Source organism: Chiloscyllium plagiosum, chromosome 5 (genome assembly GCF_004010195.1).
Source record: "Chiloscyllium plagiosum isolate BGI_BamShark_2017 chromosome 5, ASM401019v2, whole genome shotgun sequence".
In the NCBI taxonomy this organism is placed as follows: domain Eukaryota; kingdom Metazoa; phylum Chordata; class Chondrichthyes; order Orectolobiformes; family Hemiscylliidae; genus Chiloscyllium; species Chiloscyllium plagiosum.
The window spans coordinates 101,619,783-101,641,543 of NC_057714.1; the positions used below are offsets into that span (position 1 = coordinate 101,619,783).

Sequence of the window (21,761 nt, forward strand, 5' to 3'; positions counted from 1 at the left end):
GTGCTGCATTTTGGGAAAGCAAATCTTAGCAGGACGTATACACTTAATGGTAAGATCCTAGGGAGTGTTGCTGAACAAAGAGGCTTTGCAGTGCAGGTTCCTAGGTCCTTGAAAGCGGAGTCGCAGGTAGATAGGATAGTGAAGAAGGTATGCTTTCCTTTATTGGTCAGAGAATTAAAGTACAGGAGTTGGGAGGTCACGTTGCAGCTGTGCAGGACATTGGTTAGGCCACTGTTGGAATATTGCGTGCAATTCTGGTCTCCTTCCTATCGGAAAGATGTTGTGAAACTTGAAAGAGTTCAGAAAAGATTTACAAGGATGTTGCCAGGGTTGGAGGATTTGAGCTGTGGGGAGACACTGAACAGGCTGGGGCTGTTTTCCCTGGAGCGTCGGAGGCTGAGGGGTGACCTTTATAGAGGTTTACAAAATTATGAGGGGCATGGATAGGGTAAATTGACAAAGTCTTTTCCCTGGGGTCGGGGAGTCCAGAACTACAGGGCATAGGTTTAGGGTGAGAGCGGAAAGATATAAAAAGAGACCTCAGGGGCAACTTTTTCACGCAGCGGGTGGTACGGGTATGGAATGTGCTGGCAGAGGAAGTGGTGGAGACTGGTACAATTGCAACATTTAAGAGGCATTTGGATGGGTAGACATGAATAGGAAGGGTTTGGAGGGATATGGGCCTGGTGCTGGCAGGTTGGACTAGATAAGGTTACGATATCTGGTCAGCATAAACAGGCTGGACTGAAGGGGTTGTTTCCATGCTGTACATCTCTATGACTCTATGTTGGTAGGTTTGTGGGCTACCATGATGCGAAGGGGTCTGAGTAGCCGGAGAGTCATTTCCAAGATGTCTTTGATGTAAGGGAGAGTAGCTAGGGTTTCTGGACACGTTTTGACTGCTTGTTTGGGTTTGTTGCTGAGAAATCAGTGGACTGTGTTCACTGGGTGCCCATTCTTTTTAAATACACTGTATAGGTGATTTTCCTCTGCTCTGCGTAGTTCCTCAGTGCGGCAGTGTGTGGTGGCTTGTTGAAATGATGTTGGGATGATTGCTTCTGTAGCTCAATAATTTTGAGAAAGTAAGGGTATAAATAGAAAGCAGGAAACACCAGCAGTGCTTCGTCTAGAGGCTCACTGAAGATGTTACGTAGTATGGTGACGAAACATCTGAAAATGAACCATCCAGCTCAGCGAGCAAACCAACATCCAGAACCTCAACCTGAGCTACAAATCTTTTCAAAACTTGCTAGCACATAAGTTATTCTGTACCTTTAGTCTGGCCACAACTGGAGCACCTTGTCCACTGTCGGTAATCACACATTAGGATGGAAAGGTCCTTGAGAGGCTTCTGAGGAAATTTAACTATGTCTTCAGGGTTGGGGATTTTAGTGATAAGGTTAGATGCAAGAAACAAAGATTTTTCTCTTTATTGCAGAAAGGATTTAAGGATTTGATAGAGGTATACAAAATAATTACAGATTTGGTTCAGGTGGACAAGAAAAAGCTGTTCCCATTAGCTGGTAAGATATGCAAGCGAATGAAAGAAAGAACTTCATTTTTAAATGCAGCCAATGGTAATAAATGGAACGCAGGAGGGTAGTGGAATCGGAGATGATCAATGATTTTAAGAAGAAACTGGGCAGACATTTGAAAGGAAGTGAACTTGAAAGGTCATGGACGTATAGTGTGCTGGAATGGGACAGTTTAGATTGCCCTGTAGAGAATGATAAGGCACTTGGGGGGCTGAATGGCCACCTTCCATGCTGTAAACGACTGCCTGGGTTAAACATCACAATCCACTACCATCAGCTGTTCTCAAAGCAAAGCTAATATTTTTGTTGTTGTTAATACCAGGAAAATGTGGCATTGGATTTCATTCAGCGATTCATAGAACATAGAACATAGAAGAATACAGCGCAGTACAGGCCCTTTGGCCAGCACACATTGGATTCCTACCAATTTGTACAAGTAACAGGAAGCCAAATCATTATTGTGTTAACGTTTATCAACAGCCTCTCTGCTCTGTTGTTGACAAAGAAATATGGCTTTGGACTTGAACTGGAGTTGAGACCAGGATGGGGATGGACAAGTTATTGGCAGTGATTGGGAAGTATATGTTTAAAATAAAGAATACTGGGATAATAGAGGAAAATGCTTTTGGGAAGATCAATTGTGACCTCATTGTACGACAGAGTGGGCATCAAGGACTTTACTCCTATTTCAATTTCTTATGCAAAGAGATAAATATATTTATGGACTACTCTGGAAATCTATGTTGCTAAAGGAGTGTCAGCAGTGTTCCCTGCAGCATTACAAATGACACTCTTTTGAGGGACTATTTTTAGCTGGGTTGCAGCAAACCAATGATGCTGCATTGTCACGTTCCATTAACAGTTCTGTGAAACACCTCAGCAGATCTTGTCATGTTGTAAGTTCTACATAAATGAAATTACATTATCGTCTGTGAACAATGTGTAGATAATTCCTAAAGTTTGAGCTGAAATGGCTGATCTTTTGTGCATCTCTTACTTCCTTTACCCATCCCACAGTTGTGTTCATACAGGCCTTTGGTAGTCTGTACACTAGAATGCACATTCTGAAACTCTCCATTTCTCTTTCCATTTGTTCATGGAATAAGGTTGTCACTGGATAGGCCAGTATTTATTGCCCATTCCAAACAGCCAGAGGGCAGGGTAAGAGTCAACCACATTGTTGTCACATTTAGAGTGGACCAGGTAAGGATGGCAGATATTTTTCCCCCAAGTGAACCAAATAGGTTTTTACAACATTTGTCAATAGCTACATGGTTAAAATTTGGCTAATTTTTTATTGAGTTCAAAGTTCGTGATCTGCCATTGTGAGGGGTGAACCCATCTCCCCAGAACATCAGCGTGGATTCAGAATTACTTCCCTTTGTTGAAACTCTTTTATGGCCATGTTTTTAGGTTCTTAATATTCTTTCTTTGATTTAGTGTCCAATCTTAGCTACACTTCAATGTAGCACCTCTGGAAGATTTGTCCATATTAAAGGTATGATATGGTTAATTTGAAAAAAAAAGGTGGTGGTGTAAAGGTCGACGTCCAGAAACATAAACTCTGTTTTGCACCACAGATAGTGCCTGACCTCAGCATTTGCTGTTCTCATTTTATATATGATATACAAATTCCTTTCTTGGCCACCCAGACTAAGCTTTTAATCTGGGTGTTGTGTATGCAAAATGGACATAACAGTTCTGTATGTTTTCTCCTCTGAATAACAAAATTCTGAAAACCACCTCTAATTTAATTTCAAATTAACTTGCATTCACAAGTCCAGAGATTTAGTTTTAATATTAAATTCTACTAGACCTAAATACAGTAAATGATTGACAATAAACAAGTCTGCAATAAAAGATAAGTGTAGTTAAACAACGATTGAATATAGTGTGCAGTGCTTCACTTTTAGACAAATGATGAGTAGTTCCTCGATAGAAGGAGAGACCATGATTTTCTTTCCTCAAGAAATTTCTCTCAGCTGAATGGTTCCACAGGGGCTGGAACTTACCCAAGTAAATTTTAATTGTGTCTGAACCTTGTTAGTAAGATGGAGTTTATAATGTTGCAATGAGAGGTTGAGAGATGCGTGAAAGCATCATAACCAAATCAATTTAAGGTTCCATCTGTCATGAACTCTGAGTTTAAAGTTATGCAAGTAGAATTCTCGACCACTTTCTCCCTGCTGTCTCAGGAAGGCAAACAAGATATTATTATTTTTATTTAGTTGAGATCATCTTACATCATAGAAGGATCAAATTTAATTGCTGTTGTGACATGCAAAACTCATTAAGTGGATAAAATCATTCAGCCACCATTGACCCTCCATGAATGTGATTTCCACAGCTAGCAGAGACAGAGGCTGGTGTTGGCCTTTTGTTGTCACAATCATATTTATTGTCCTGCTCAGAAAAGCTTTCCAAGCGGTAGCTCTGAAGCATAAATAAGACAATAGCCACTCAAATGCTAATGCTACCTGCTCAAGATTTGTGGCACCTTGCTAAATCTCTAGTGCTTTTACGATTTCCTTGCAAAATCAAAACTTACTGATTATCCTCTTGCACACATTAGATAATTCATTTTCTTTTCCTTTCTCTCTAGTCCTGATAAGAAAATTCCATTTACACATGGCACTTTGCTAAGTCACCACCATTTGCTCTCTCACTTCTGTGTACATGTATTTGATACATATTTTTCTTCCGAGAAAAGTAGGATTTTCATGAGCAATGTTCTCTCTCTGCAGCTCTCCAAGTAACAAAGCTAGATGTGTATGATTTTATGTGAGAAACTCTTCATACATCCACTGAGGAATGCATTCTACTGGGAAATAAAACAACCTTTTTCCTGATACCAAGATCATACACAAAGCAAGAATTTAATAACTTGGAGAGTCACTGATTTCACATGCAGAGCACAAAATTTAACAAATGCAAGGAAGAGGGAAGTTCTAAACTGAATGAACCAAATGATTTTATCTCAGTTCATCAAAAATTGCTCCTTGGATGACCCTGCTGGATCCCTTTGGGATCTGTCAGCTTGTTAACTTGGGCCATGTGCCCACAGTTTTATCCGTAAGAACTATTTCTAGCAGGTACAATAGCATTTGGGAGTTGTCACCCTCAGTTCTGCTCACAAGCACACTTCCACCTCCAACTCTGGTACTCTTCAGTTCCTTCTCTACCTCTGCAGCTGCTCCATCTTCTTGTCCTGTACCCCAGATTGTGTTTTAAAACACAGTCACTGAATGGAACTGCTATTGGATTCATGCTGTAACTTGGAAAGGAGGCTCCATAGGGTCCAACACACAAAAGGCAGAAGGCGCCATTTCAAGCACAGTCATGTGTACTGCTACTCTGTCACTCAAAGGCCTGGGCCAAGATCTTGTGCAGTACAATAAGAGATTATGCTTGAAAGAGTAATGATTTTATATTCAGAAAGTACTAACCTTAAAGACAGACAGAGACACTATTTTCTTGCTGAGAAGATGAACAAGGAGGTGAACCAAATTTGTGGTTGCGCCATTGGCCATACTCTTCAAATCTCTGAAGCGGTCCCACATGCTAAATTGGAATGTCATCTATTAAGGTTGAAGGGTCAAACAGAAATTTGAAAAAATATGAATGTTTAATAAACTTTATAGGTCAGCAAGACAGATATTATAACTTTAACTTGATATCATGTTTATCCAGTTGAACTAAAGAAGGTTCCCTGCCATTGGATGAACAGGCAAAGAAATTGCAGGCTATAGATTTCACCTGTTTTTTCATTTCTCCTCCCCCCACCTTACCCCAGTTCCAACCTTCCAGCTCAGCACTGTCCTCATGATCTGTCCATCTTCCTTCCCACCTATCTGCACCACAGTCCCCTCCGACCTATCACCTTTGCCCCCATCTCCATCCATTTACTGCACACTCAGCCATCTTCCCCCCAGCCCCACCCCTTCCCATTTATCGCTCCAACCCCCAGCCTCCTGATGAAGGGCTTTTGCCTGAAACATCCATTTTCCTGCTCCTTGGAAGCCGCCTGACACTATTGTGCTTTTCCAGCACCACGCTCTTGACTCTAATCTCCAGCATCTGCAGTACTCATTTTTGCCTACAGATTGCATTTTATATCAAATACCAATTTGAACCAAAATTTACATTAACAAAATCAAAAATGAGGGGATCCAAGATGGTGGCGACTCAGCAAGTCTGAGTCTATAGTGCTCCTCCCAAGACCCAGGCAAAGTGGGCCACCCTCCTCCACCACACTCACCAAATCAATTAAAAATAGTTTTTATTTAATGTAATTAGTGGTTTAGTACTAAATTTATACAGTTCAGTCTCCCGTAAAAATGACTAGAGGGAAAGGAGCCCGCAGTTCTCAGCAGGCAGGAGCCCCTCCTCCACCTGCAGCAGAGGCGTCCGCAACCGCCCCAGGGGACTTACCTATGATGGAGAGCATCACGGAAATAATCTCCAAACTCGATGCGAAGATCGATGGAATTCATTCTTGGCCGCGCTACAAAAGCACGGCCGAGACATTGAAGAAATTGAATGCTGAGTCAGAGAGGTGGAGCTAAAGGCCACAACCTCTGAGGCCATTGCCGAATCGACCGTGGATCGGGTCCGGGCTCTCGAGCAGCAAGTCCGGACCTTAGAGAATCACAATGACGACCTCGAGAATCGAGGTCGTCGAAAAAATATTCGTTTGCTGGGCCTTCCCGAACGGGAAGAAGGCGGCCAGCTTATAAGGTTCCTTGAACAGTGGCTTCCGCAGTTACTGAATCTGGAGGCTGGATCAGGCCAGGTAAGGGTAGAATGGGCCTACCGGGTTGCAATATGCGGGCCTGACTCGAACCAGCGCCCCTGCCCGGTCCTGTTCCGGCTGCAGAGCTATAAGGTGAGGCAGATGCTCTTGGAAGCCTCCAGAAATCTTGGGAAAGATCCACAAGCCATGACTCATAAAGGATCCAAGATTATGTTATTTCAGGACTTTTCCCAGCTTTGGTCCGAAAGAGGAAGGCGCTTGATGAAGCAAAGTGTTTAAGGGATTTAAACATTCAATACACCTTGCGCTACCCAGCTATACTACGGCTTTAGCCATGAGGGGTCCGTGTTTAACTTCGGATCACCGGAGAAGGCCAAGGAACTTTTGGACTCTTTTAGAGTCCAAAATTATACGAGTTAATTGATGTTGTTTTGCCCTACCCCCACGCCGGTTTAACCCCCCTTTCTTTTCCTTTCATTATCTTACTGTTTAATATTATCTCCGGGGGGTGGGAAGAAGGGTTTATTTATTCATCCTTAGCGATTTCCTTTCCCATTTTATATATATATAGATGGGGCGGGGGGGGGGGGAAGGTGGCTACCGTACCTTATTTTATCTTTGTCCTTGGGAGCGGGGTTGTTTTCCCCTGTTATTTTGTATTAATATATTTAATTAGTTTTTGCTGAGACTGTAATTTTACAGTCATACGTTCATATATGGTATTAACATTACCAAATATATGCAGGTGTTGGTGTTGGGGGGTGGGGCTGAAATAGGGTACTCACTGTTAGTTCTAGTTCAGCAGTATACTTGAATTTTCTTTATCCTATCGTGGGGTGCCTGGGTCAAGGGTGGAGCACTGGTTGGGAGAGGTTATGATGGGTTTTTTGGAAAGGAAGTGATGCCCCCTGGGAATAAGGGGGAAGATCTCCATTTAAATAAGTTTTATACATTTTTTTTTACTACTTAGAAATTTTTTTTAATTATATTGATCTGAATGTACTAAAGAGCTTTTATTTTTGTGAATTTTATATGCCCTATGCTCGGGATGTTTTGGATAAATATGGGTTTTGTTGTGATCTGATGTTAACACATTCTGAGCATGTATATCACTGCTCAATTCATGTGTTATCCGTTGGATTTTATTTCTCTTGAATAACCTAAGAATTTTAATGATACACTCTAGTTAGTTGTAAGTTAGATGAGTGGTTAGTTAAGTTTTGCCTTTTTTTTTCTCTTGGTATTTCTTTTTTCTTGTTTGATAGATTTTGGTTATCATTTATTTAAGATTTAACTGTATATCAATGTTTATACTTGGGTCTTTTTTTTAGTTTTCTTTTGTAAACTTGTTAAAACATGTTTACATTTTCAATAAAAATATCTAAAAAAAAAATCAAAAATGAACAGAAACGACCATTTAACACAGGAACTGAATGACAACTGTTCAAACTTGTGTTGCGTATTATTTTATGTCCCATATTCTGCCACCCTTCTAACATACTACAGTAATTTCTAAGTGGTGAAAATGGCAGATAAGAATTTTTGGAGCAAGTGACTTAAAGGTTGAAACTCTCCATATAAATTCAGCTGAAGGCCTGCATGCAGACTCTATTGATATAGTTAACAGAGGTGAAATGAAATTCACCTTGCAATAAATAATATAACCTGTATTTTAAAAGGAAGGATTTGTTTGCTGCTATCTCTCAAACTGTTGACATGTCAGCATTTGCCTCTCAAGGCCACTTTTAAACACAGGATAATGTTCACAGGAATTAAACAAATATTGCACGCAATCATGTTTGTCTTCAGCGGAAGAAATTTGTCAGTTAAGTGCATTCTAATTCACTTGTAAACCTAAACAGCTAAATGAATGGAAGTGACTCATATTATCATTAAGGAACATCAGTTATCACTTCTGGGTGCCAGACAGGCAGTATTTCTACAGGTGCACCATGAAGTTCCAGTCATCTCAAGATCTACTACTTAATTTGATAGGTCTTCTCATGAAATTATTGTATTTTTATGCAAATTTACAGATAGCATTTCCAAAGAAACCTGGATCTTTTAATTAGCGGAGTAAACATACTTTTATCATGATAATTGTTACCATTTGCGAATCATTCTCACTTGCTCAAGGTATATGTCCCCAAGTGTGAAGTCTCAATTAGATTCATAGAGGCGTACAGTTTGGACACAGACCCTTCTGTCCAACTTGTCCATGCTGACCAAATATCCTAAATTAATCTAGTCCTATTTGCTAGCACTTGGCTCATATCCCTCCAAACCCTTCCTATTCATATACCCATCCAAATGCCTTGTAAATTCAGGTTGTAAATGTTTTTTGATTTGTAAATGAGCTTCTTTTTGCGATCCCAAACTATTTTTTCTCTCCCAATTTCATCACCCTTACATACCATTCCACTAATGTTTGTGCCAGATTTCACACTGAAATCTCAGTCAACTTCACTCGAAAGTTCATCAGGGATTTGGGGATGGTGTGTGTGCGTCTAAGTGCTGGTGTGCATGCATACATCCATGCACTGTGTAAGAGAGGGGACAAGGTGGAAGGGATGTGGGCCTCCCAGGTCACCTCCCTCCTATTTCCTCACTCTCCCATCCCAAACACTATCAATATTATGCTGCTTTGATGCGCAGTTGTAGTGCCTTAGAACTCCAATGGCTAAATATACAAATTAATCATGAGCCTGGAATTATGTGCATGCACATTTCCACATGAGCACGAAGGCCCAGTTGTAGGGTTACTAGGCACTGCCTTATTATTAAGAGGATGCACTGTTGGTCTCACTGTTACCAAGGTACAAGCTGCCCGATAGTTCTTACTGCGCTACTGGCTCACGCTTCCTACAACACTGCAGTTAAGATTGAGAAAAATCTTAAAACGCATGAACTAACAGAGGAGACCACGCGATGACTGCTCCAGAAAATTCTAGCCCTAAGTAAAAGCCATAATACACCTACCTTTTAAGAAATTTGAAGCAACACATTAATAGAACTGCCTACACAACAATAAATATTACTGTTAATCATGATACTGTATATAAATCATAGAATCATCAAACCTGTTCTGCCATTAAATAAGATAGGTAGTGAGAGGGTTGTTTTTTGGACTGGAGGCCTATGACGACTGGTGTGCCATATGGTTCAGTGCTGGGTTCACTGCTTTTGCCTCAAAGATCAGCAAGGCAGCCTTTGCATGGAGCCGCAGGAGATGGGGGATATACTAATTGAGTATTTTTAATCAGTGTTTATTGCGGAGAAGAACATGGTAGATATACATTGTGGGGAAATAAATGGTGACATTTTGAAAAATTTCCATATTATAGATTACATATAATACATATATTCCCTACAGTGTGGGAACAGGCCCTTCGGCCCAACAATTTCACACCGACCTTCTGAAGAGTAACCCACCCAGACCCATTACTCTCTGACTAATGCATCTAACACTATGGGCAGTTTAGTATGGCCAATTCACCTGACCTGCATATCTTTGGACTGTGGGAGCAAACCCATGCAGACACAGGGAGAATGTGCAAATTCCAAACAGACAGTCGCCCAAGGCTAGAATTGAACCTAGGACCCTGGTGCTGTGAGGCAGCATTGCTAACCACTGAGCCACTGTGCATGAGGGGGAAATGCTGGATGACCTGAAATGCATAAAGGTGAATAAATCCCCAGGGCCTGATCAGGTGTATCCTAGAGTTCTGTGGGAAGCGATTGCTGGGCCCCTTGCTGAGCTACTTGCATCAATTGATAGTCACAGGTGAGGTGCTGGAAGATTGGATGTTAGCTAATGTAGTGCCACTGTTTAAGAAGGGTGGTAAGGACAAACCAGGGAATTATAGACCAGTGAGCCTGACGTCGGTGGTGGGCAAGTTGTTGGAGGGTACCTGAGGGACAAGATTTACATGTATTTGGAAAGGCAAGGACTGATTAGAAATGGTTAACGTGACTTTGTGTGTGGGAAATCATGTATCACAAACTTGATTGAGTTTTTTGAAAAAGTAATGAAGAGGTTTGATCTCTATGGACTTCATTAAGGCATTCGACAAGGTTCCCCATGGGAGACTGGTTAGCAAGGTTAAATCTCATGGAATATAGGGAGAACTAGCCATTTGGATACAGAACTGGCTCAAGGGTAGAAGACAGAGGGTGGTGGTGGTGGAGGGTTGTGTTTCAGGCTGGAGGCCTGTGACCAGTGGAATGCCACAGGATCGGTGCTGGGCACACTAATTTTCATCATTTCTATAAGTGATTTGGATATGAACATAGGAAGTATAGTACGTTTGCCAATGACACCAAAATTGGAGGTGTTGTGGACAGTGAAGAAGGTTACTTCAGATTACAGCGGGATCTTGATCAGATGGGCCAATGGGCTGAGGAGTGGCAGGTAGAGTTTAATTTAGATAAATGCAGCACCTTGCATTTTGGAAAGGCAAATCAGGGCAGGACTTATACACTGAATGGTAAGGTCCAAGGGAGACATCTTGGAGTGCAGGTTCACAGCTCCTTGGAAGTGGAATATCAGTAGATAGGATAGGAGACATTTGGTATGCTTTCCTTTATTGGTCAGAGCATTGAGTATAAGAGTTGGGAGGTCATGTTGTGGCTGTACAGGACATTGGTTAGGCCACTGTTGGAATATTGCGTGCAATTCTGGTCACCTTCCTATTGGAAGGATGTTGTGAAACTTGAAAGGGTTCAGAAAAGAGCTATAGGGAGAGGCTATTTTCCCTGGAATGTCGAAGGCTGAAGGGAGGCCTCAGATTAATAAAATCAAGAGGGGCATGGATTGGATAAATAGACAAAGTCTTTTCCCTGGTGTGGGGGGAGTCCAGAACTAGAGGGCATAGGTATAGGGTGAGAGGGGAAAGATATAAAAGAGACCTAAGGGGCAACTTTTTCATGGGGGATGGTGGTGCATGTATGGAATGAACTGCCAGAGGAAGTGGAGGAGGCTGGTAGAATTGCAACATTTAAAAGGCATCTGGATGGGTATATGAATAGGAAGGTTTAGAGGGATATGGACCAAGTGCATGGCAAATGGGACTAGATTAGATCAGCATGGACGAGTTGGACCGAAGGGTCTGTTTCCATGCTGTGCACCTCTATGACTTTATGATATCTGGTTGGTGTGGATGAGTTGGACCGTTGGGTCCATTTCTGCATTGTGTAACTCTATGACTCCATGACGTGATAGCATGGCTAAAAAGCATTGAAGCATTCAATGTCCAGAATCTTTTGTGCCATTGGTATTCAAGAGTCTATCAATTTTTATCTTGAATTCACCCCTGGCAAAGAGAATTCCAAAAATTCACAACCCCAACGGAAAAGATTTTCTCTGTCCAAAATGGAATGCCTTGTTATTTTTAAATTGTACCTCCCGATTCTGGACTCTCCAACCAGGAGAAACGTCTTTCTGTGATTTACCCTGTCTGTGCCTTGAGGTACTTTATAAATTTAAAGGAGATCACCTCTCATTTTTCAAAGTTCTGGATAATGGAGTCAGAGATGAAAAAGGACCCTTTGGTCCAACTTGTCCATGCCGACCAGATATCTAAAATTAATTTAGAGACATTTGCTAGCACTTGGCACATACCTTTCTAAACCCTTCCTATTTATATACCCATCCAGATGCCTTTTAAATGTTGTACTTAGACCAGCTTCCACCACTTCATCTGGCAGCTCATTCCATAAATGCATTGGCCTTGGCCTGAAAACATTACCCCTTAGGTCCCTTTTAAATCTTTCCCCTCTCACCCTCAACATATGGCCACTAGTTCTGGACTCCCCCACACCAAGAAAAAGACTTTGTCGATTTAGCCTATCCGTGCCCCTCATGATTTTATAAACCTCTATAAGGTCACCCCTCAGCCTTCGAAGGTGGCTGAGGGGAAAACAGCCCCTTTTCAACCTCTCCCTTTAACTCAAATCCTCCAACCCTGGCAACATACTTGTAAATCTTTTCTGAACCCTTTCAAGTTATACAACATCCTTCCTTCCTACAGCAGGGAGACCAAAATTGTACACAATATTCCACAATTCTCCTAACCTGTGTCTGGTACAAATGCAGCACCACCTCCCAACTCCTGTACTCAATGCTCTGACCAATAAAGGAAAACACAGTAAACACTTTTTTTGCTATCCTATCTACCTGAGATTCCACTTCCAAACTATGCCTCCTATGTTCACATCCAAATCACCCTGCACCGATCCTAGTGGCACACCACATGTTTCCGGTCTGAAAAGCAACCCTTCGCCAACATCCTCTGTCTTCTACCTTTCAGCCAGTTCTGTATCCAAATGGCTAGTCTTCCCTGTATTCCATTTGATCTAACCTTGCTATTCAGTCTACCACGGAGGAATATTGTCGAATGCCTTCACGAAGTACATATACATCACATCCACCGCACTGCCTTCACCAATCCTTTTTGCTACTTCTTTAAGAAACTCAATCATGTTAGTGGGACAGGATTTCCCACGCACAAAGCCATGTTGACTATCCCTAATCAGTCCTTGCCTTTCCAAATACATGTACATCCTGTCCCTCAGGATTCTCTCCAACAACTTGCCCACCACCAATGTCAGGCTCACCGGTCTATCGTTCCCTGGCTTTTCCTTTCTTAACCACCTTTCTTAAACAGTGGCACCACGTTAACCAAACTCCAGTCTTCAGGCACCTCACTGGTGACTATTGATTATACAAACATCTCAGCAAGGGACCCAGCAATCACTTCCCTAGCTTCCCACAGAATTCTAAGGTACACCTGATCAGGTCCTGGGGATTTTAGATTAGATTAGATTTCCTACAGTGTGGAAACAGGCCCTACGGCCCAACAATTCCACACCAACCATCCGAAGAGTAACCCACCCAGACATACCTAATGCACCTAGTACTATGGGCAATTTAGCAAGGTCAATTAATTTGACCGACATGTCTTTGGACTGTGGGAAGAAACCAGAGCACCCAGAGGAAACCCATGCAGACACGGGGAGAATGTGCACACTTCACACAGTCACCAGAGGCTGGAATCGAACCTGGGTCCCTGGCGCTGTGAGGTAGCAGTGCTAACCATTGAGCCACCGTGCCATCCCTCTATGTGGTTCAAGACATTCCAGCACCACCTCCTTTGTAATATGGACATTTTTCAAGATGTCACCATTTACTTCCCCACACATTCTGTATCTTTTATATCCTCCACAGTAAACACTTGCATAAAATACTGGTTTGGTATCTCTCCCATTACCTGTGGTTCCACACATAGGTTGCCTTGCTGATCTTTGAGGTGTCCTTTTCTCTCCCTAGTTATCCTTTTGTCCTTAATATATTTATAAAATTCCTTTGGATTCTCCTTAACTCTATTTGACAAAGCTATCTCATGTCCCTGTTTTGCCCACCTGATTTCACTCTTAAGTTGATTCACTTGATTCTAATGATTCACTTGATCTCTGCTGTCATCACCTGACATGCGCTTCCTTCTTTTTCTTCACCAATTAATCTAGTAATCCAGCATTCCCTACACCTACTAGCCTTGCCTTTCACCCTAATAGGAACATACTATCTCTGGACGTGGGTTATCTCATTTTTGAAAGCTTCCCATTTTCCTGCAGTTTCTGCAATCTTTCTTCCCAAGACACTATTGACAGCCTGGGAAAAAATACACAAGCTCCGTGGATTTTGCACTTCAGATATTGTCCCCTTTTCTTTCCCTTCCTGTCCTCTCACTCTCCTCAGAAAGCAACATTTGACTCTTGTCTCCTTGCAATTACTGCCACATCCCCATTTCCCTCTAAAAGTCACATCCCAGATGTTTGCATTCTCTTAAGCAAAGTTTTAAAATTGAATATGTACTATACATTGTTACAGGTAGAACCGAGACATGACTGGTTTTATGCAAACACTTCTTAAAAAAGCCTCTGGACCCCTATTTAGAATGGCCAAAACACCGTTTGCCTTTTTTAAAAAGAGAGAGTTTATTTACTGCACACTCTTAGGATCCATAACATTTGGCACCTTTCCATATCAGTCCAATGCTGTTCTTTTCTCCCAGAATGTATATCCACATTAAGCCACAAAACCTCTTTTCAAAGATGACAATCACTTCAACAGTAAAATCTTCTAGTGCTCTGGATTAGAAAGGTAGTTATCGCTCACGGAGATTGAAACGGAGCAAATAATAATCTTCACTTCTCACAGTTGTATTTACTGACTGTGAAAGATTAAACTTTAATATCCGACCTCAAACCTTTCTTTCCTCATTCACTGATTAGTCAGACATTTCGATTCCACATCTCTTTTAAACTCCAATGTGATTTCACAAAATCTCTTTGGACAAAAACTCTTCAGGGCAGGAAATCACTTGAGAACTTGTAGTACTGTCATTTTTGGCAGCCTTTGGGAAATGGAACAAAGAAGCTCTAAAGTGAAGAGACCTACCACCACCGGGAATCATGGTTGACACCATTTTTAGGAGAATGGCTTTGGACCTCAGTGGTGCAGGTACTCAGCACCATGGGAATTGGGTTGCCTTCACGAATCGTGCAGATTTTTATTTGGGACAAGCAATGCAAATTTGCAGCGAGAATAATCACGGAAAAATTTCACAATTTCTGAGCCTTTGTATTCATAATTAAGAGCATAAACACCTTTGCCAAATAGGCAGCCTTCTAATCCATAAATAGAAGGAAAAAAATGAAATATTACTTCTAATTTCACAAATGCTACAGATAAAACATTAAATATAAAAGATTGAGAAAAATCTCAGAGCACTGTAAAACCAGTATTACCTGAAATCTTCTATCGTATTCACAGAACTTTTGTGTCAGGAAAGCATAGAAAGGATTAAATGTTTTTTCTTGAAGACAACAGTGAACAATGACATGAATAATGTCTCTTTCCTGTTGATCTTTCAGCCTCAGCCTGCAACAAGGGAAAAATAAAAATATTAAGATGTCCATTTAAATATTAAATTTGGCTTAATTGCATCTATTAGTGGAGTAAAATACACTGAATATATAGCTTGAAGTGGTAAAAACAATTTTACAACTGCTAAATTATGTAAACTCAACCACGAAGTTGATCAGTGCAATATCAAAGGGGCTAAACTGAAATTATACTTGTTAGACATCAAGTGGAGAGCTGTGTATATTCTGGACACACCATCGGATGGATGAAAATGCATTGGAAAGATTAGAGAAAACATTTACAAAATTGGTTCGAGGGATGAGAAACTTCAGTTTGGAGGACAGATTGGACTGTGTTTGGGACTGTTCTCCTCAGAAACAAGATTGTTAGGAGTTTTCAAAATCATGAGGTGGTCCAGATCAGAGTAGATAGGGATTGGCCCATTGAGCTAATTCCATTTTCTGGGTTTCTACTTGAACTCTTCATGTTGACTTGCCAAAACACTAAAATAAACTCAACATTTTAAAAAGTTAACTGCCCTTGAAGCCAGTGAACTTAGGCTGAAACCATTTGATTAAGTGGGATTTGATTTAAAAGATGATGGAAGAAATATACAAGTTATTCAGTCATGTGGATTGTCCAAATGCATACATTGGTGCTCCCTCTGGTGAAATGTAAGAAACAACAAAAAAGTGTTCTTGTCAATTTGCATACATAAAATGCTGAGATTTATAAATCTTGTTGGAATCAAGACTGAAACATCTGGGCTTTCGAAGACCAGAATGTGAGGTTGAGTGCCACACGAGACACACGCTTACAATAGGGAATGGCATGAAGATAGCAAGAAAAAGACAGAATTATGTCAAGTTAAGAAATAAATGAGACTCAATTATGTCTTAAACAACTTGCAACTACAGATATTTTTCCATATTGAAATGAAGTATTAGACTATTTCAAAGTGGCTCAGAAATTAAATTACTTTTCAAACATAGTAATACTTGTCATTTAGGCAAATGATGCACTCAAATAATACAAAAGAGCTATGACAGGAAGTCATCAGTTAGTGTGCTTGTGTTGAGGAATAAATGTTGACTACATTATCAGTAATCTCTAAACTTTACAAAGCAGACCCTTCGGTAAATTATCTGGTATTAAATGAAAAATAGCACCTTCAACAAAACCTGTGGTGGAACTTAAAATTTATAACACAATGGCATAAATTTGTTACTAACCGACCAAATTCACAGTACGCCAACACAGGGATGCCAGAGAAATTGAGCAGGTCTGGCAGCACCGATGGAGACAAAAAGTTAATTTTGAGGCCGTTATGACTCTTCAGCACCATCATACTGGACTTGAAAAGATTAACTTTGTTTCTCTCTCCACAGATAATGCCAGACCTGTTTCACCAGCATTCTGCATTTATTTTAGATTTCCAGCTTTCGCAATATTTTGATTTCAAGTTCACAGTATAGCCTTATTATAGAAAAGCAATCTAACATTTGCCATTCAACCTGCAATAAGTTTCATTAAATTAAATTCAGCGAAGTTAAGACTAGATACTGACCTTAAAAGTTTTTCAAAAGCATCCAAATAGTCCTCACTTGTCATCATGACACAAAAGATGTTCTTTCTTATATCTGTATTCATCCTTTGTTTACGTGCAAGTTCCATAATTTTTCCACTTACCTAAAACATAAAGAATGGTACTTTATCAACAGTACAGAACACTGACTGCCATCACGGACGATGATATTTTCCTTGGCCTACTTGTTTTAAAATTATAAACACTTCAAACCAGTTGTGAGAGGGGTTCAACTTTAGCACTGTGATATTAATGAACAAATTCTGAAGTACGTGAAGAGTCAATTAAAAAGTACAGATGATTAGTCTCTTCGGAAATAATGTAGCTTTTCAGGCTTCTTAACTGCAGAACGATAGACATTCCCTAACTCCTGACTTAACTGACACAGCTGGCTCTCCTCGCTAGTTTCTCCATTCTCCTGGCTGTTCTACATCAGTTGACAATTATTTAAAATTCAAAAGACTGAATATTTTGTGTCAATAAAGTAATCAAGTTAGGTCAAAAAAAAAAGAAAATACACTCCAGAGAACATGTATTTCAAACAAGAGATTTTCATGTCACAGCCACTCAGTGTTCTTCAGTTTCAATATCCATAATTCTTATTATTTTTCAAAAATATAAGTTTATCCCAACCACTTTGACCACCACTGTTCACACATCATTGGAAACATAAAACTTCTTATTTCTTAATCATTAATATAAAATAAAACCAAACAATTTATGAATCCATTTTTTCTTTTGAAGTCACAGTCAGTATATTTAATTATAGCAAGGCACAAAGTGATAGTCCATGAACTATATACAAAATGACTGCAGAAAAGACTGAAGGTTCATGGAAGAAATGGTGTGGCCAGATGTAAAATTTCTGAAGATATATATGACCAAGTTGATGCCTTATATAGAAGGACACCTGAAGAATTAACAAGCACAAAAGAGAGGCAAGAAAGGAAATTATAAAGAGATTTTGAAAAAAATACTTACGTCAAAGACAGTGTACTGGGCATTGGACTGGTGAAAAATATTTAGTGGTGACAGTATAACATGAATTGAGATAAGGTTAAAAGACAGAGCAGGAGCAAGTGAATTTTGCATGATACATGTAATGTTGTGCTCCAGGAATCCTCAGGTCTTGTTTTTTTTTCCCCCCAAGTATGACACAGGTTGAAAAGAAATTACATGAAATATGCTAAGGTACCAAATTTGGGGGCATGAGGGATGATAAATGGCAAACTGTGAGGAACAACACAGCAGGCTGCATGAAACAGGATTAGAGATGAGTCAAAACAGAAACCGTATAGTCTTTCTTTGGTAAAGAAAGAGGATTTGAATATAGCTAGTGTAGTGAAATTCTCAATGTAATGTTTAAATTATCACAGAGCTTGAGGCAGTAAAAACTTCTGATCATCAATACAGTGGCAAGAAAGGCTTTTAAACCAAAAAAAAAATTTAGAATATCATGAAAGATAATTCTAAATATTTCATGAAATGATTCTTAGAAGATGGATGGTTTTCTACAAATGTCGACTGAAGCAGATTTAATTATGTCACGGGGATTTAACCAAATATGGAAGAAATGCCATTGGGGGAATTAGATTACAGTAGAATGTTCTAACAGAGGAAGCTGTCAGCTTCACAGGAACAAATTATTTTCTTGCTTACCAAAATTCCTGCAATTCTTCTGGAAGAAGGAAAATTTTCAAGATATCGTTCAAACCTAATTACTTAAGGTGTGTTTTACTGACACATTAACATGCACTCAATGCCAAATGGTAATAGCATTTCTTTAACTAAATATATAATAAAAAAATCAGCAAGGTTGACGTCATGTTGAAAGTAACTCAAATCAAATATTTGGTTATACAGGTTTAATATAGAAACATAGAAAGTAAGAGAAATACGCTATTCAAACCCTTTCTGCCATTCATTGTGAACACGGCTGCTTTCACCCCAAATCCTTTGATCCCTTTAGCTCTAATTGTTGCATCCTTCAGATAACCTAACTGACCCCTTATAAAGTGGAGGAATTAATAAAAACAAAATAACTTCACAAGATTATACATTAGCAACTGAAATGCTAACCTCGCCAACAGCAACATTTTGCTGCATTTTAGTACTTGTGTTACCAATCATGGGGATACCACTCCACGAAGATCCCACAATCCACCACCGTCCTACTTGGTCTGCTGTCAGCAGGTTTTCTAATGTTGCACGAAGGAGGAAGTCACCACGGCTGTTGTGAATCTGCAGGACAGATAAAGCAGCTTGTTTTCTTTTAATATCAATACATATTTTGAAAGTGTGATTTCATGGTTCTGCCCTTTTATTTCTGTGGAGATATCACTGAAGAACCACTGGGTGTGTTGCTGCAACTCATCCAGTAGACAGTACATAGCTGAGCCGTAGCATCCATTAACACAATGCAACTGTTAGACCAGAAAGACGTTCTGCCTACCATACACATAACTAATGTGGGTGAATTACAATGCAGGTGTGGTATCAGATTTGTAAACCATTCATCTCAATGACTGGGAACAGTGAGAGTCCAAAACTGGAGGGCACAGGTTTAAGGTGAGAGGGAAAAGATTTAAAAGGGGCCTAAGGGGAAACTTCTTCACGCAGAGAGTGGTGCATGTATGGAGTGTGCTGCCAAAGGAAGTGGTGGAGGCTATTACAATTACATTTAAAAAGGCATCTGGAAAAGTCCATGAATGGGAAAGCTTAAAGGATGTGGGCTAAATGCTGACAAATGGGGAGAGATCAGATTGGGATGTCAGGTTGTCGTGGAGGAGTTTCACTGAAGAGTCTGTTTCTGTGCTGATGACTCTCTCATACGTATTCTTTGGCTGTCTGCAATTGGCAGAGTATGAGAGAACTCAAGTGTGTGCTTACGAAATCCAGAACATTATGCAGAGGAAGCTCGATTATCCAAAGAACATCTCTATGATATGGGTGGGGAGTATTATGCTAAAAATAAATTAAGCATCATCTTGCCACAGGGCTTACTTAGGCTTGCTTGAAACCATATGTATTCACTTTTAGAGATTCCTTTTCTGCATGAAGTCGAACTTGCCCAAGAATTTTTGAATTCAAGAGTAGATTTGGAAAGACAGTAGTATTCACCATGATCACTCCTTCACTCATCAGTGTTGAGCTGTCAACCAATCAGCATCCTTTTTCATACAGTTTAAATTGTTGCTCCCACTGAAATTTGACATTGTTGTATCGATACTAAGTGCAAGATGTAATGATTTGACAGTATGTTCCTTTTATTCCAGCAATGCTCACATTTGATAAATGATAGCATGCCTGTGTTAATGGAACCACAATCTAATTGAAGCCAAAGATAGCTTCTCATTTCAGGGGGCGGCACGGTGGCTCAGTGGTTAGCACCGCTGCCTCATAGTGCCATGAGTTCGATTCCAGTCTCAGGTGATTGTGTGGAGAGTCTGCACATTCTCCCAATGTCTGCGTGGGTTTCCTCCCACAGTCCAAAGATGTGCAGGTTTGGGCAATTGGCCAGGCTAAATTGCCCATACGGATGTGTAGGTTAGGTGCATTAGTCAGGGGCCAATATAGGATAGGGGAATAGGTCTGGGAGGGTTGCTCCTCGGAGGGTCGGTGTGGACTTGTTGGGCTGAAGAGCCTGTTTCACACCGGAGGGATTCCAATTCGAATTCCTTGTACATTAATGCACCCACTATTGGAGTGCTACTTAAATTGACTTAAAAGGCATAGTATATTTTTGGTAAAATGTTTGATTTTCTACATCTTCCTTAAAAAAAGATCTACATCTCTCCTTACAATGACTTTGCAAAACAGTGGTGTTGCATTCAGTGAGTCCAGATGTTCTAGAGAAGTAAGTTTTATGTTTTACTTACAACCAAATAATGAAGTTAAGAAAAACATAACAAATCGCACATTGTTTATTTTTCAGTCTATAAAACAAATTCTGCCTGGTATTACAGTGGTAATAAAACACATAGCATCTGAAGTGGTCTTGTAATGGCCCCTTTTAACTGTCAAGTAAACATGCATGTTTACAACCTTTGTTATACTAAGCAGACACATTTACAGTCTGGATATAAAGACAATGCATTTTTCGAAGAGGCTAACATTAACCTTTTCACAAGAGTAATGTACAGTCATGGTTAAACAGCATATTGTGCAGTGTTTTCTGCTTCCACGAATCTCTTAATGCAAGCTACGTAAATGTACTTAAGAATAGATAAGGGTCAACAATTCTGTTTTACGATATAGTTATATACATTACATAAGTAAATATAGCAAGGGCTAACACAGCAGGACTTGGAACCACAAGGCAGAGCATGAAACTTTCAAGATTTAGTGGAGATTAAAAATGATGAAGGATAGCACGAGACTTTGGACACTCAGGTCTGTATCTGGGTGTCCATAAAATTCATATCAAACAGGCGAACTGCCTTACACATTTATTTCTATTTGAACTGACATGACCATCGTTACAAGGAAATGGCTGAAAGATGCCAATGCTGGGATTGCTCTGATAATTAAGTATGCAAATAATATTGAGAGATGAACTGAGTTCTAAAGAACAAGACGTTGAGTTTCTTTGGTTAGAGCTAAGAAATAGCAAAACTCCCAAGTCAACCGAGAGGGTGGTTTATTGGCATCAAGTTGGGGCTACAGGAATGGAAAAAAAAATGCTCCCCAAGAAAGGTGCAGCAACTAGAATGGGCAATTTTAATCATCATATAGAATGGACTGTTCAGATTGATAAATGTAGCTTCTTAGAGATGTACAGCATGGAAACAGACCCTTCGGTCCAACCCGCCCATGCCGACCAGATATCCCAACCCAATCTAGTCCCACCTGCCAGCACCCGGCCCATATCCCTCCAAACCCTTCCTATTCATATACCCATCCAAATGCCTCTTAAATGTTGCAATTGTACCAGCCTCCACCACTTCCTCTGGCAGCTCATTC

At 40.2% G+C, this 21,761-nt stretch overlaps 1 protein-coding gene across 2 annotated transcripts in view; it reads right to left on the reverse strand.

Annotated features, from left to right (window-relative positions):
- Positions 1-21,761, reverse strand: part of nom1 (nucleolar protein with MIF4G domain 1) — a 68,155-nt gene that overhangs the window by 5,598 nt on the left and 40,796 nt on the right. For both annotated transcript variants that reach the window (XM_043690707.1, XM_043690706.1), the window contains exons 6-9: positions 18,879-19,040; positions 16,782-16,903; positions 15,097-15,229; positions 4,982-5,113 (exon numbers count right to left, since the gene is read on the reverse strand). In XM_043690707.1, coding sequence (XP_043546642.1) covers positions 4,982-5,113; positions 15,097-15,229; positions 16,782-16,903; positions 18,879-19,040 — 549 coding nt within the window. The remainder of the gene's footprint in view (positions 1-4,981; positions 5,114-15,096; positions 15,230-16,781; positions 16,904-18,878; positions 19,041-21,761) is intronic.